At 55.2% G+C, this 15,638-nt stretch overlaps 1 protein-coding gene across 3 annotated transcripts; it reads left to right on the top strand.

Annotated features, from left to right (window-relative positions):
• Positions 1-3,768: 3,768 nt before the first annotated feature.
• Positions 3,769-11,018, top strand: SFT2D1 (SFT2 domain containing 1). Of its 3 annotated transcripts, XM_049785231.1 has the most exons (8): positions 3,769-3,850; positions 6,200-6,286; positions 6,436-6,518; positions 7,057-7,138; positions 8,026-8,061; positions 8,711-8,769; positions 9,500-9,529; positions 10,563-11,018. In XM_049785231.1, the coding sequence occupies exons 1-8, from the start codon at positions 3,788-3,790 to the stop codon at positions 10,600-10,602; spliced, it is 480 nt and encodes a 159-aa protein (XP_049641188.1). In that variant the 5' UTR covers positions 3,769-3,787; the 3' UTR covers positions 10,603-11,018. The 3 variants fall into 3 exon arrangements, with proteins under 3 accessions (XP_049641188.1, XP_049641187.1, XP_049641189.1); XM_049785230.1 differs by lacking the exons at positions 8,026-8,061; positions 8,711-8,769; positions 9,500-9,529; positions 10,563-11,018 and having other exon boundaries at positions 7,057-7,553; XM_049785232.1 differs by lacking the exons at positions 6,436-6,518; positions 8,026-8,061; positions 8,711-8,769; positions 9,500-9,529; positions 10,563-11,018 and adding an exon at positions 4,931-4,953 and having other exon boundaries at positions 7,057-7,553.
• The last annotated feature ends 4,620 nt before the right edge of the window (positions 11,019-15,638 follow it).

The raw sequence follows: 15,638 nt of genomic DNA, 5'->3' as shown, positions 1-15,638 counted from the left end.
TCCCCAGCATGGGTGCTGGTGCAGGGACCGACAGGCAATAAAGACCCACTATTAGCTGAGGACCAAGAAGTGTCTTGTATTTGCTAAGATTGCCCAGCTGCCCAGTGTATCCCCAAAGATGTATGGGAATGAGAAGTGGGGGAGTCAGTGGCCTGAACCAAGGCTCACCAGGCCAGCCTGTCAGCTTGTTGCCTGTTTAGTGAGCAGCAGTGGGAGGGGAGGTGGCACTCACTCAGGAGCAGGAGTATCCAGGCACAAAATGTCCTGCATACGGGTCCGGAGAGATAGCACAGCGGCGTTTGCCTTGCAAGCAGCCAATCCAGGACCAAAGGTGGTTGGTTCGAATCCCGGTGTCTCATATGCCTGCCAGGAGCCATTTCTGAGCAGACAGCCAGGAGTAACCCCTGAGCATTGCTGGGTATGGCCCCAAAACCAAAAAAAAAAAAAAATGTCCTGCATACACAGTCCTGACCTAGCTCCCCAGCAGCAGAGGAGGTGACCATGGACCCTGACTTGTCCAGGCCCTCCACCTGAGCTGCTGCCCACTGTGATGTTGGGGCCTGGCAGGTCCTAACCTGGCCTCCAGAGTGGATGGCTCAGTGCTTAGGCTTGGTCATGTGCTATTGCTCATGTCCAGTGTCATGTCAGCCTTCAGAGCTACATCCTGGAACCTAGTGCAGATCAGGTATGTGGTGCAGCCCCCCAGCTGCCTCCTGTGGTTCCTGTTTCTCTCTCAGGGCCACTCCATGCAAGTCGAACCTCACGGCAGTAAGAGACTAGCTAGGTTTTAACTCACTGCTTCGAGGCTGTATGCCTTCAGGGTCTTGCTCCTGCTCTGCTCTTGCCCTCTGCCCTGGAGACTGCATCTCCTCCTGCACTAGATGTGGGGGAGGGGGTGACACACAGCCCTGGAGGGTGGGAGATGGAAATCTGCAGCTGCCAAGAATCCTTGTCCAGAGGGACTAGAGCCGTGGCCACAGTGGCAGCCCGGTGCACACTGGAGCCTCAAATCAGACTTGGCCAATCTGACTGGCCAACACACCCAGGTCTGGGTTCAGTAGCTGCAGGCCTAACCTCGGACCAGGGCCAGGCCCTCTGTACTGACTGAAGCCAGCAGGTTGGCAGGAGCATTTAGCTCCAAAGCCCTCCCTGATCTTCAGACTTGATTGAGGTCAGGGCCAACTGTCAGATCTCTGCCCTGGGGCCCTGGTGTTACTTCACAGCATCTGAAGCAGCAGAGAGAGGGACAGAGTCTGGCCTGAGGTCGGGCATTCTCCTGAACAGGCCATGTCTGAGTCTTGTCACTGCTAACATGCCACTGCAGATGAGGATGGCCCCTGAGCACCGCTGAATGTGGTCCTGAGCATGGGCACCAAGGTTATGTGGGGAGCCCAGTCACAGCGCCTTTGACCTCACTTTCACCACACTATGTACATCCTGGACTCTGGCTCATGGGGGACACAGACAAGCAGTAATCAGAACAACACAGGCATCGGGCCCCAAGGCTATAGTGTATGCTGACCTGTGTGTGTCCAGGGCTCTTGTCCCTCCAGAAATCATGACATTTGCTTACGTGTGGATGGAGATGGTATTGTCTGGAGCAAAATGAATCTGGAAGAGACATAGAATGATCAGACTCTTATGTGAGATATTAAATATATCTTATATATAATATAAAGTTTAGTAGGGGCTGGAGAGATATGGAGGTAAGGTGTTTGCCTTGCATGCAGAAGGACGGTGGTTCGAATCCCAGTATCCCATATGGTCCCCGTGCCTGCCAGGAGCGATTTCTGAGGGTAGCGCCAGGAGTGACCCCTGAGCACTGCCGAGTGTGACCCGAAAACCTAAAGAAAAAAGAACAACTTTATAACTATCTCATGGTGATTCAATTAAGAGTTTACTAAAAATATTTGAGGGAAAAAGATGAATGCAACAGCAACCATGTAGGTAAAGAGGGAGCCTGTAAACAATTGGGGTGAAGATGGACTGAGGCCCAGGCCATGGTGACCCAACTCAGTCCCTGGTATCACAAGATTCCACGTGTACAGCTGACTACCTGAGAACTGGCTATAGCCTGGGCCCCTGGGTCCTGCAGAGCCCAGCAGAATCATTAGTATGGCTGCAGGTGACCAGAGAGGAACTGGGAGGAACCCCTGGTCCTGCACACTGCTTGGAAGTCCTGTTCTCACACAGCAGCAGCAGAGCAATGCAAGAAAATTTGCTGCAGGACTGGAGCCTTAGCACAACGAGGAGGGCCGACCTGTTTCATCCCGGACGTAGGATCCCTGAGCCTACCAGGACTAATTTCTCGATTCTGCAGGGGAAAGCCCCGCGGCATAGGAAGTCAGAGGCCAATTCAGGCCAAGAAACGAGATGCCGCTGCTCCTCCAAAACAGCCTCTGCTTACGCCTGCCCGGCCTGAAACCCTCCTTCCTCAGGGCAGAGCACTGTGAGGCCAGTGCAGGCTTACTCCACCTCCATGTGCTCCTGCCCCACAAAAAAGAGCAAAGTGCAAACCGTGGTGCCCCAAATGGAAGCTGGCAACCCATTGCAGAAACGGAGGCACATTAGGAAATGACCCCCTGGCCTAGCATGGCTCAGAAGGAAGATTCAACCCTTCGCACAGTTGGCTGGGTAGCGGGGTGGAGCGGGGCAGGTCCAGGTGTCCTCATGGCCCAGGGGACAAAGGTGTGACCTGGCAGGTTTCCTGAACTCTCCTAGAGGGCCCAAGGGGTGCTGGCAGCATCGCTCACGCTGTTTGCATGGCCTATGCTTCTGGTGCACCCACCCATCAGATACGGCGAAGGTGGCGCAACTGCATCTCTGCTCAGCTGTGACTCAGCGCATCTGGGGACACTGCCAGTGGGCACTGCGCCAGCCTCTGCCTGTGAGCTGGGCACAGGGCAGCTGTAGCACCCGGGATCCTCAGCCTAGCAGAGTCCATGCTGGTGGTCCTGCCACCGAGGAGGTAAATGGTGGCCACGGCTAACCTGGTTTCAATCCGTGCATCTTTTCTGGGCCCCTTGTGCTCATCCAGGAATAAATCCTTAGCACGCGGGGTGTGGTCTGAAATCAAACCAAATAGAATAAAACCCAAAGAAGCCCGACCCTCGAGATGTGTATATTTAGTCTAATGGGCCTAGGGCAGTCTCGTGCCCAGGAAAACCGATGCATCCTTCTGCGGGTGGAGCACAAGTCAGCGCGCTGTGGACCCTTGTTTTTCTTTTTGCTTTTGGACCACGCTAGCAATGCTCAGGGGCTGCGCCTGGCTGTGCTCAAGAATCCCTCCCGGGGCCAGAGCCATGGCCCAGCAGTAGGGCGTTTGCCTTGCACGCACGGATCCGGGACGGACCTCGGTTCGGTCCCCGGCGTCCCTAGGGTCCCCGAGCCCGGAGCGAGTTCTGAGCGCAGAGCCGGGAGGAAGCCCCGAGCGTCACCGGGAGTGGCCCATAGCAAGGCAGAAAGAAAAAAGAATCCCTCCCGGCAAGCTCAGGGGCCAAGCCAGGCCTCGAACCCGGGTGGGCCGCGCACGCGAAGGGGGTGGGTGTCCACGGGACACTCGGACCCGGGACACGCCTGCGGCCCGGCCCAGTGACCCCGCAGGCCGCGTCACTTCCACCCGGTGACGGCGCGGGCCGGCGCGGTCTCCCCGGGACCCAGTGCGCCTGTGCGACGCCCTTGTGCGCACGCGCCCCGCGAGGTGGGCGTGGCGGGAGCGGAAGCGGAAGCTCGCGGGACGTGTGACTTCCGGCCCTGGGCTTCCGGCTCCCGGCTTCCGCGGGCGGCCATGGAGAAGTTGCGGCGGGTGCTGAGCGGGCAGGACGACGAGGAGCAGGGCCTGACGGCGCAGGTGGGCGGCGGGGCTCCGTGCGCCGGGCTCCGGGCTGGGGGCCTCCCCTGCCGCCGTGTCTGCTCGGCGGGCGTGCACGGCCGGTGCGTGGGCGGAGGGCTGCGCGTCTCTGAGCGGCGGGGCCTGTCGGGCTGTGCGTGTGTCGAGAACGTGGCTGTCTGTGTGTCTGTGGCGGGTGTTGGCGTTTGCTGCTAGTGTGGCGTCGGAGGGTGCGTGAGTTCCTTGCCCTTGCGGGGTGCCGGGGTGTTGAGGAGGGGTGTGTGTCTGTTGAGGATGCTGGGGTGTTGCTGGGCGTGTGTCTGGGGAAGTGTGGGTGCTGCGTGTGTTGAGACTGTTTAGTTGGGTGCGGTGTGTGTTGGGGTGTGTCTCTGTTGGGGAGTGTTTGTTGTGGGAGGGGTGTGTTGTTTGGGGTCTGTCCGCGGCTTGCCGGGTTTGCATCTGCGCTGGACCTGGGAAGTGCAGAGAGAAGCACGGATTTCTGAACCTGCTGGGACACCCCCTTCCTGCACACTTGGATTTGGCCTTGTGGATCTCTCCGGAACCTCCAACATCCTCTGTGTGTCAGACGGGCTACGTTGACAAGAAGCCTGGGCAGGGCCCAGCCGTGTCCGTCCCCCCCGTGCTGCATTCCAGTGTGTGGTTGAGCACTGTTCCTGAGAACCCACCCAAGCACCCATCAGGGGCAGTGCCCAAGGGAGGGGGCTCTGTTTACCTGTCTGCTGCTGGCCACCCTCTCCCGGGATTGTGGCTTTGGGGATGCTCTATTCTGGGACCTGCCACTCATGAGGTCCTGGCTACGCTGGTCTGGGACTCCATAGACAAGCTGCTTGGTCAAGTCTACAGTGGCAAGGGGTGGGATGGGCATAAGATCTGGGCTCCGTCCCCAGCGCCACATAGAACAAGTCGAGGAAAGGTCGTCTGGCTATAAACAAACAGCAAAACAGGTGTGGATGAAAGATTTTAAAACTAGACTGTTAAAGTGATCCTGTGTTAGTTTGAAATGCTGTGTGTGTGTGCCATTAATGTGAATGTTCGTTGTGCCTTTAGTTAAATTTTGATCTACTTTTCATGCTACCCAAGGATACCCAGATTACTCTGTTGAGGTAAGGAAGGTGAGCAGAGGCATCTGGGGCTGTGGAATTCTGCTTTGAGTCCCTGGCAAATATTTATTAGTATGTGGCTGTTTAAGTACTGACAGCTTGGGAATGTGCCTTTTGTTCCACAGAATCTTATTGTAATTTTCTCTGTTCTTGCACCAGCTCTTGAGACTTTTCAACATCTGGGGCTCTGTTCTGATGGGTGGTGGATGCTCTCCATGCCCTCAGACACAGTGTACTGTAGTCTCTGGCCCACTTTTGTCTTTTTTTCCTTCTGTGCACCTCCCCCCCCAGTCTTCATCCCTTACCCCATGGTTGAATTTTCACCTGTGGTTCCTTAGTGTAGTCTGGTGCCCCACAGAGGGTCTTTTGGCCTTCTGGCTAAGAAATGCTGGGTGGGGGCTGGAGAGATAGTGAGCAGCCGACCCAGGACCCAAGGTGATTGGTTCGAGTCCTGGAGTCCCATATGGTCCCCTGTGCCTGCCAGGAGCTATTTCTGAGAAGATAGCCAGGAGTAACCCCTGAGCACCGCTGGGTGTGGCCCAAAAAACCAACAAAAGAAATGCTGGGTGCATGTCCTGAGTGTTTCAGGATGGTTCCAGTGGCTCCAGCCCCATAGGCTCCTGTGCGGCAGCAGGACTGGTCCAGCTGCCCCAGGGAAGTGTGGGTTTCTTAAAGTCTGTCAGAGGCTGTGTCCAGAGTGGTGGCCTAGGATCCGGAGAGATAGCATGGAGGTGCAGCATTTGCCGTTTGCAGAAGGATGGTGGTTCGGATCCCGGCATCCCATATGGCCTCCCAAGCCTGCCAGGAGCGATTTCTGAGCACAGAGCCAGGAGTAACCTCTGAGCTCTGCGGGTGTGACCCGAACACCAAAAAACAAACGAACAGAGTGGTGGCCCAGAGTTGAGGTCAGGTTTGTGAGACTCCAAAGCTGCACCTGAAAAGGGAACTCAGTGGCCAGGGTGGACTCTGAGGCTGGGTTCAAGATCCGTCCAGGTCACCCGAGTTCTTGTTGCCCCTGTCCTGGTGAACAATTTCCAGGCAGGTTGGGTCCACACCTCATACATGTCCTCCCCTCCAGCCCCTGCAGCTTCAGGCGATGGCAGATAGGTGCCCCTGGTTTTCTCTGTGGCTCCCCAACTCCAGGGCCTCTGCCCTGGCCACCTTGTTTTCTTCCCCCAATTAAACCACATGTCACATGTGCCGCAGCACCTCCCTGCGCCTGTGACAGTGGTGGCAACTGTCCCTGCAGGCCCTGGATGCCTCGTCCCTCAGCTTCAGCACCAGGCTTAAGTTGTTCGCCATCTGCTTCGTCAGCGGTATCTTCTGCTCCATCCTCGTGAGTGACACTGCCCGTGGCCTGGTCCTTGAGCTGGGAGCCCAGGAGTCTGGGGTCTGCTCCAGGAGTTTCTTCAGGGATTTGCTGAGAGTTCAGCACTGGGGGCAGGGCAGGGGTGTGCTATGGCACAACCTCATCTCTCTGCCCAGGGCACGGGCCTGCTGTGGCTGCCAAAGGGCATGAGGCTTTTTGCTGTCTTCTACACTTTGGGGAACATCGCCGCTCTGGCCAGGTACATCTAAGCTGGGCTTCAGCCTCTGGGGTATGCACCTGTACACACCATATCCCCCCACCCCTGCACACATCAGCCTGATCCCCAGCTGTGCCTCCTGTGGCCACCAGCATGGGGCCATTTTGATGCATTTTCTCCCTACACCCCTCTCTGGAACTTATGGGGGGGAGGTAGGCAGTGGGAAAGCATAGTGGGGTGTCCCGGAGAATCAGTTCAGAGAAGGGAAGGGTGGGCTACGTCACTGGGCTGACTGTGGAGCCCACACTGCTCCTGAGATCCACAAACAGGAGACAGAGAGGCCTTAGGCATGGCTGGCCTAGCTCTTACTGCAGAATTGCCTGTGGGTGCTACCCTGTCTCCCCTCCAAGTGGTCCTTTGCCTGCGGCTTCTGGGGGCAGTGTCAGACAGACACCAGTGTTGGATGTGGAACACAGAGACTTGAGCAGAGGGGCCCCTGACTGAGTTCAGGAGAGAGCTCTGTGGGGCACTCAGTGAATCCAGCTGCCACTCTCCACCCCATCTCCCTCCTTCCCTGCAGCACCTGCTTCCTGATGGGGCCTGTGAAGCAGCTGAAGAAGATGTTTGAGACCACCCGGCTGATGGCCACAGTCCTCATGCTTGTGAGGGGCCCGTGGGGGATTGGGGGGCTCACCCCAACCTCCGGATGGCCACCACATTCATCCTTGGGGAGAGAGACTAGCACCACTCCCTTCCTCCCTGGCCTCCTGATGTGTCTACCCCTCATTCGGTTGCCAGTCTCTGCGTGTGGCCCAGCTACCTCCCTCAGGCCCTACTTGCCATCCTTGCACCCTCCTCTTTGTCCTTCCTGGGGTTTTTAAAGCCAGCCACTTGGTTCCCCTGGAGAAATCCCTGGGGGTCTCTGTCCCCCACATGTTCCTATAGACCTGCCCTGTCCGCAGCTGCCCACATTGTCCCTACCATCTTGGGGCGGGACTTGGACACTGGACGACATGCGGCTGTGTCTGTGTCTAGCCTCATGGGGCCCCATCACTGAGCAGTGGCCACCTGCTAGCACTTTCCTAGCACTGTTCCCGGGATGGTCTCAGCTGTATCCCCTGGGAAGGACAGGTTCTGAGGCTGCTCAGATACTTGAGAGTGTCCCCGTTACCCGGAGCTGGATGAGGGCCCTGTCAGCATCCCCATTGGGAAGGGAGTGTGACTCTGGACTACGAACAGAAGGCGAGGCACTTCCTCCCGAGTTGGCCTGGCTAAGAGTCCCTCAATCCATGCAGATTTCTTGGGAACAAGGAGGCGGGGGTGGGGTGGGGGGTGTCATCTCAGACTATAAAGAGAGACTGACTGTTGGGATCCAGCTCAACTGTGTCTCTGACCACACTAAGTTGTGCTCCGGGATGTCTTCCCTCTCCCAGCCCCCTTCGTTCTCGTGTGGGCTGTCCCATTTGCAGAGATGCTGTGGGCCCAAGAGTGTAACCCCGCACACTGGGGACCCTCTCGTGCCCTCTCTCACCCTCGCCCTTTCTCCCAGCTCTGCCTGGTGCTGACCCTCTGTGCTGCTCTCTGGGTAAGTCCTGCCCCATTCCCGTGTTCTGGGCCCCCTAGGCACCTCCCAATATGGCGCTGTCCTGTGGGCCATTGGTGTCCATACCCCTGAGGTTCCTCGCTCTTGACAGGCTGAGCACTGACTCCCACCTGCACTATGGCAGAAGATTGCTCAAACACGCACTGTTTGTCTCTGGCCCTTTGTTTCTGGCCTGGACTGTCCCATGGCCTTTTTTTAGGCAGCAGGTTAAAACACTGAAAATGTGGACCTGGACCTCTAAAGAGCTCCATTGAACGTGGTCATGGTGCTGGGGCAGGTGCCATTAACAGGCAATTTTCCCTGAGGAACTCTCCAGAAGGAGCTTGTCAGTCAGGAGAAGGAATAAATCGTGGTGTGTTTATTCATCCACAATAAGCCATTGTGTCTGACAATGGGAGACCCAGTCAGTGGGTGGGTTGAAATGAAGTATTTGACATTTTCAACTTGTGATACTGATTCTGACCACGTCAGCCCACACCGGTCCCACAGGGTGTGACTCAGGGCACAGGACTTTAGAGTGAAAGTTCTAAGAGGTGTCTGGTGTGAGACTGAGGGGGCTACGTGTGTGGATCCTGGGTGAAACACCTGCAGAGACCAGGCGGGAGGTGACTCGCCTCTCTCTGCCTGACAGTGGGAGAAGAAGGGTCTGGCCGTGTTCTTCTGCATCTTGCAGTTCCTGTCCATGACCTGGTAAGTCTGGCATAGCCACCCTGGGGGTGTCACTGAGGGAAAGGCTGTGAGTCCCACAGTGCAAGGGAGTTGAGGTCCTGGTGTGGTTGTGCTGGTTAGCATGGCCGGGCCCTTTCCTGACTGTCCTAAGTGCTCTCCCCACCCCGCCATGCGGACACTTTCCTCTGCCTCTTCACTGTTCTCTCCTGGCTGTCACCAGGCAGTTCAGTCCCTTGCCCTGTTCCACTTCATCATGGAGGCCACAGCATGGACTGGCCCCCCATGACAGGAGGGAGATGTGTCCCACCTCAATGGCCTGGGTTTGGAGGTCACACCCATGATGCCTAGTGGACTACGTGTCATTCTGCGGGTAGAGCCTGGGCTGGCTGCATGCCATCCTTTGCTGTCTCAGCCATACTCAAGGTTTCTTCCTAGAGGGTTTGAAGTTTAGTCCCAGTGTCTCCTTAAATCATTGAGCGGGCTATGCCAAGAGCATTGCAGGGGAGGGCATTTGCCTTGCATGTACTGACCCCATATTCCCTAGGGGCCCTGAGTCTGCTGGTGCGGTTCTCTAGGTAGAAGTCTAGTTGGTCGTGGGTCCAAGTCCTTAGCCAACCAGATCCAGGAGGGCCCTATGCTGCCCTCATCTGCCCTCGGTTGTGGCCAAGCCCTGCTGGCGTCCAGCCTGGGTGCGGGTGGTGCTGGGCCGAGTCAGCCTGAGCGCCTAAACTGCTGAACGTCTCTCCTGCAGGTACAGCCTGTCCTACATCCCTTATGCCAGGTGAGCGCTTCATCTCTCAGACGGACACAGGCACATCAGTTCTCACCCGAAGCAACGTGGCATGGTGCTTGGCATGGGTGTGCCCACAGTGAGGTGGTGCCCCAGTGTGGCAAGGCTTCTGCTGTCACCTCGCCACAGCCAGGCCTCAGTAGACCAGCCAGAGCTGCCCTGTCATCCTCCTCCTGCTGCAGAGTCTACAGTGGCCGAGAGCAGTAGGAGTGTGTGTGGAGGGGCCTGGGGTGCACTGGAACTTGCAGCAGGAAGTGGGGAGCATGTCCCACTCTGGGACAGTAAATGCCCAGTGAGTGAGGTACAAGGCTCTGCCAAGGAAAGGTTCTACTTAGTGAAAATGAGATCTGGTGTGTGTAGACCTTGTGGTCGGGGGTATATGTGTACATGTGGTTGGGATTGTGTGAGGTGCATATGTAGACATATGAGGTGACATATGTGTGTGCATATGAGGTGATTTTTGTGTATCAGGTCGGGAATGGAGGCCAGTAGAAATGTGAAAGCAAGCAAGTCGTGTGTGTGTGTGTGTGTGTGTGTGTGTGTAAGTCAATAGAAATGGTGTGTGTGTATATGAGGTCATATGCAAGTCTGGTGTGTGTGTGTGTGTGTGTGTGTGTGTGTGTGTGTGTAAGTCAATAGAAATGGTGTGTGTGTATATGAGGTCATATGTTTGTGTGCATGAGGTTGGGTTATATGTGTAAGGTTGCGCCACCTCACCGGCCCCTTTTGACCTCTTTTCTGAGCTGTGTTGTGGGCTGGAGCAGCTCCAGCATGTTTGGGTGCTAGGTACAGAAGGTTCCTAAAGGCCTCAGCTTGGTTGTTTGGCCAGGCAGTAGTTTGGGAGCCGGGCAGAACAGATGCCAGGCCATTGGCCTTGGTTTCACATGTCCGGTTCCTTTAGTCAGAATTGAAAAAGTCAAGTTGGTTGGGGCTACATGCTGCAGGCAGCCTGGGCCTCTGTCTCCCTGAGTGCATCTGAGCCTGTCTCACGCTTAGGTTCTTCCTTTCCCTGTCACCACTACAGGGATGCGGTGATCAAATGCTGCTCGTCTCTTCTGGGCTGAGAATCAGCCACCTGTGGAAAGATCATCTGAAAGTGGATGTTCCCTCCTGGCTGCACTTCTGCTGATCAATGCTTACTCCTGAGCCGCTACTAACACCAGGCCCTGGTGGGACTGTGGGGCCCTACAGGTCCTGCCCCTCCACCCACGAGCTCTTTCTGGGGTCTGGAGAGCATAATCATTGCCAGTATATGCGATTATTTGCCAGTTTTTATCTGTTCGACACAGTATTGTTGAGATACAAATATTTCAGAAGAGATTCTGATGGCTAGGTAGAGTTTGTTTTTTTTCCTCCTTTGAAATATACATTTTTTAAAAATTCCTTTTATAAAAGCAAACACCTTTTAACTGTGAACATTTTTACTCTTAAGCTAAAGATGGCTTATTCTATACAATAAATAATATATGGATTCTTGGCAGTGTTGGGTGACCCACAGTCTGCAGGTTGTGTATTTGGACCATGTATGTTCTCGGGGTGTTTGTGTGGTCAGACCCCAGCCTTCCAGGGCTAGAGGTCTGTATTGTGGGTGTGGGTGGGTGCTGAGATCTTTTGTGCTGGCCTGAGCATGCTGCACCTAGAGGAGGTGGCAGACAAACCAAGCAGTAGGAGGGGGTGAAGACAGGAGACTGAGCCTCTTTCGTTCTGGGCTGCAGGAAGGAAGGTCCTTGAGAGGTGGGGAGCAAGCCCAGCTCCCCTGCCTGCTGCCCCCTCTCTCTGTCTGCATGGGTCAGCTCTTGGACCCCAGAAATGTGGTTACATCCGATTCGGCAAGGATGGGGTCAGCAACCGGGCGTGGAGGACTCCATGGGCACAGGTATGGCAGGGAATGTTCTGGAACACTGGCTTTACAGCTGACACCAGCAGCCTGCTGGCAGTGGGAGAGTGGGTGCAGCCATGAAAAAGAGGGGGGGCAGGTGTGGGGTGGTAATTTGTTTCCGTGGAGCTCCGGTTGTGTCCTGACCCCCCTAGCCCATGCTCGACTCCCTTTTCTGCTGGGAGAGGCCAGGCAGCAGGGCCCACCTAGGGCAGGGTCTGTGCTTGAAGACAGGGTGGGCCTCAGGATCCCACTTGGGTTTCCTGTGGGGATGCGGGAGCACCATCTTTGGGGCGATGGCCTATGTAGAGGAGCTCAGACTGCCCGCAGTGAGCCCCGCCAAGCCGCTTCCTTGTTCAGCACATTCAGCAGCAACTTCACTGCCTTCCTTGGAGGCAGTGACCACCTGCAGTCCCACACAACTCTGCCCATCCAGGCACACCCAGCAGTGCTGTGTCTTGAGTGGGCAGTCTGGCTGGCCCAGCTGCGCCTCGCTTTGGAGAAAGACCAGGAAGGGGCCCGACCCAGTCCACCGGGACAGCTGCCTGCAATCTGGCAGGACGGCGGCAGCCTGGCTGGGGGCGGGGGGAGTTGGGGACACGCGCCTGCCCTGCCCTGGAGCCCAGCCTCAGAGAGGTCCTCGCCCAGACTGGATGGAGGCTGCCCGCCGCTGCCAGGACTGTCTGCGGGGGGTGGAGGCGGCGGCTGTCCCGCGCCCCGGACGCGTGATGGACACGCCGAGGCCCCTGAGCCCGTCCTGACCCGCAGGGCCCCCCGCGCCCACACCCGGCCCCAGGCTGCCCCATCCTGCCAGCCCTGGGGCCAGCGGGGCTCCTTGGACACCTGCCGCTTCTGGGGACGAGTCTCCTCGACTGAGGGCTGCAACCCCCAGGCATTGCCCAGGCACCGAGATGGCCCTGCCAGGACCTGCAGGAGGAAAGAACCAAGGGATGCAGCAAGGCCGCCTGCCACCAGCTCGCAAAGGGTGGCCTGGGGGTGATGGCCTTGGGTGATGGATGGCCATGGGATGAGAACTTTGGGGGTGATGAGGACCTTGGGTGATTGTTTCCTTCTCTCTGGGCCTTGCACCCTCACCCCTTGACTGATGTTCCAGACCTTTCACCCACCTGGGAAATGATTCCCGCTGCCATCTGCTCTGCTCCTCTCCGCTCCGCTCCGTGCTCACACCCCTGTGCTCCTTGGCTCTGCCCAGTGAACCTAAGGACCCTCGGGCTGTCTGGCTCTATCCAGAGCTCAAATAAACCCAGAGGTATTTCCTGGGGCAGGAGCAGCATCCATTAGACCCCTGGCACTGCTTCTTGAAACTACAGATAAAGGCAATAGGAAAAAAAAAGAGAGAAAGGGACCAGAGAGATAGCACAGTAGTAGGGTGTTTGCCTTGCAAGCAGCCAATCCAGGATAGAAGGTGGTTTGAATCCCAGCATCCCATATGGTCCCCTGAGCCTGCCGGGAGCGATTTCTGAGCACAGAGCCAGGAGTAACCCCTGAGCACTGCTGGGTGTGACCCAACCCCCCTCCAAAAAAAAGGCAGTATGGCTGCTGAGGCATTTGGGGCTAGAGACACCCTGAGCAGCATCTTTCTGCAGCAGTCCTGCACAAAGGGAGGTGCTAGGATGGAGCTGGGACCCCGAAGTGTCAGCCTGGGCTGCAGAACCCTTCCTCAGGGTCTCTGGAAGCTGCATATGCCATAGGAGGACAGGGGTGTGGGGAGGAGGGTCTCGCCTCTGTCCTTATTCCAGATACAAGAGGGATTTGAGGAAGAAAGGAAGGAAATGCTCAGTTACAGCTTCTGCTTCATCTTCATGCAAGGGGTACTAGCCCTGCTGCCTGGCATGGGCTGGGGCCTTGTGGGAGTCCAGGACAGGCAGCCTGCCCTTGGCACCCTGTCTTTTACTATTATTCTCACCAGCTGTGGCATCTTGCCAGGCAGCTCACAGAATGGGAAGAGCAAGGAAGAATGCAAAGCTGGGTTTTGATGTATATTCAAAACTATTCATCTGATGTTAGAAAGTTTTGCTCTCTTTGGGGGATTTTTTTGTTTTTAGCCACACCTGGTGATATGCAGGGCTTATTCCTGGTATTTATTCAGGGATCACTCCTAGTGCTTAGGGGACCCTACTGGTGTGGGAATCTAGGCAGGTTGTGTGCAAGGTAAACCCCCTCCCCGCTCTCCTATCACTTCAGTCCACAAGACCGGCCCTTTTGTCCACAGAAGGCTGCCAGTTACCAAGGGAGATCAAGGAACCTTCTGTGCTCAGGACAATCAATCCCCTCCAGAAACAACTTTGGGAACATAGGAGACCTACTCCCAATCCTGTCCTCTCAGAACCAACCAACCAAGACGGCTCACAGAATGCGACTCTCTGCACACCATGGAGGCATCTTCTTCTCCAGTCAAACCACATTTCCTTGAGAGGATCAAAAACCACTTGGAAAATGAACTCTCAGCACAGCTCACCAGGGCAGATCTGCTTAGAGTAGCCCTGGAAAGAGCATCATGGTTGCCTGGAAATGGTGTCCTGGCTGCAGGGAACAGCCTCTGGTTGCCTTGGAAACAATAGATAATCCAGTTCAGCCCTGCCCCATCTGTTGCCATAAACTCAGGTTTGTGGCCTCCATGGATATGGCACCAGCCATCACAAAAGCCAGAGCTCTGACTTCAAAAACACAGCAAAATGTTCCACCCGCATCTTAGTTCAGCTGTGCCCATGTGGGTTTTACACTTTCCAAAATCAATTTACACCTTCACTTTTGTGAACTGGTGAGGTCACAGTTTGGATTCTGCTCTTATCTTTTCAAGTTGGATCTGAAGGGAGGCTTATCATCTTATCATGTGTGGGTGTCTGAGTTTTTTTTTTTTTTCATTTGTCAGAATCTTGCTTCTGACAAGGCATAGTAGACCCAGAGTTTCTTGGGTTGCCATCTGAGTATCTTCTTTGTAGTGTCTTTCTGCAGCTGTGTAGGGCGCTCCTTGAGGTAAATTCAGGAAGTTTCATGAAAATAACATGAAAGATAAAATGTCTGTTGGTGACATGTTTCTTTCTCTATATTTTAATAATTGAGTTTTGAGGGTTTTTTTTTTGTTTTGTTTTGTTTTGTTTTTGTCACATCCAGTGGCACTTAGGGGTTACTCCTGGTTCTGCATTCAGAAATCACTCCTGTCAGGCTCAGGGGACTATATGGGATGCCAGGAATCAAACCATGGTCTGTCCTGGGTCAGCTGTGTGCAAGTCAAACTCCCTACTGCTGTGCTATCTCTGGCCCTGGGTTTTGTGAGCTCTTTCAACTATGGCTTGCCCCTCTAAATTACAGGAGATTCCAGTGAAATGTTTGATTTGCCATTCTTTGCAAAATGATTGAAAAGTTTGACTGGTGTAGGCAGAATTATTATCTGTTTTTTTTTGTTTTTGTTTTTGTTTTTGTTTTTGGGTCACACCCGGCAGCGCTCAGTGGTTACTCCTGGCTCTATGCTCAGAAATCACTCCTGGCAGGCTCAGGGGACCATGTGGGATGACTGGATTTGAACCACTGTCCTGCATCTAAGGCAAACGCCTTACAGCTGTGCTATCTCTCAGGCCCCTATTATCTGGTGTTTTTTTTTTTTTTTTTTTTGGTTTTTGGTTTTTGGGTCACACCCGGCGGTGCTCAGGGGTTACTCCTGGCTGTCTGCTCAGAAATAGCTCCTGGCAGGCACGGGGGACCATATGGGACACCAGGATTCGAACCAACCACCTTTGGTCCTGAATCGGCTGCTTGCAAGGCAAACGCTGCTATGCTATCTCTCCGGGCCCCGAAAAAACATTTTAAAAGAAAAATGGGGCTGGAGAAATAGTGGTAGGGCATTTGCCTTGCATACGGCTGACCTAGGATGAACCTGGGTTCGATTCCCAGCATCCCAAGCCTGCCAGGAGTGATTTCTGAGCATAGAGCCAGGAAGAACCCCTAAATGAGGCTGAGTGTGGCCCAAATACCAAAAAGAAAAATTTTAAACACAGGAGCATCAAGTGTAGGGGTGGAATGGATAATAGAGGAGATTACAAAATGTGTTTTTTTTTGTTTGTTTGTTTTGTTTTGGGACCACACCTGGTGACACTCGGGTTACTCCTGGCTATGTGCTCAGAAATCACTCCTGGCTTGGGGGATCCAATGGCCAGGGGGGATCGAACCACAGTCTGTTCTAGGCTAGTGTGGGCAAGGCAGATG

This window comes from Suncus etruscus, chromosome 12 (genome assembly GCF_024139225.1).
Source record: "Suncus etruscus isolate mSunEtr1 chromosome 12, mSunEtr1.pri.cur, whole genome shotgun sequence".
Taxonomy (NCBI): domain Eukaryota; kingdom Metazoa; phylum Chordata; class Mammalia; order Eulipotyphla; family Soricidae; genus Suncus; species Suncus etruscus.
The sequence above is the reverse complement of the archived record's forward strand: the minus strand, read 5'-3'. Positions and strand labels throughout refer to the sequence as shown.

What these genes read in the sequence shown, in the direction of transcription:
- SFT2D1 (XM_049785230.1), top strand. Translation starts at nt 3,788, where the DNA reads ATGGAGAAGTTGCGGCGGGTGCTGAGCGGGCAGGACGACGAGGAGCAG. An exon ending in AGCAGGGCCTGACGGCGCAG is followed by an intron (nt 3,851 to 6,199) that starts GTGGGCGGCGGG and finishes CTGTCCCTGCAG; the next exon opens with GCCCTGGATGCCTCGTCCCT. An exon ending in AACATCGCCGCTCTGGCCAG is followed by an intron (nt 6,519 to 7,056) that starts GTACATCTAAGC and finishes CCTTCCCTGCAG; the next exon opens with CACCTGCTTCCTGATGGGGC.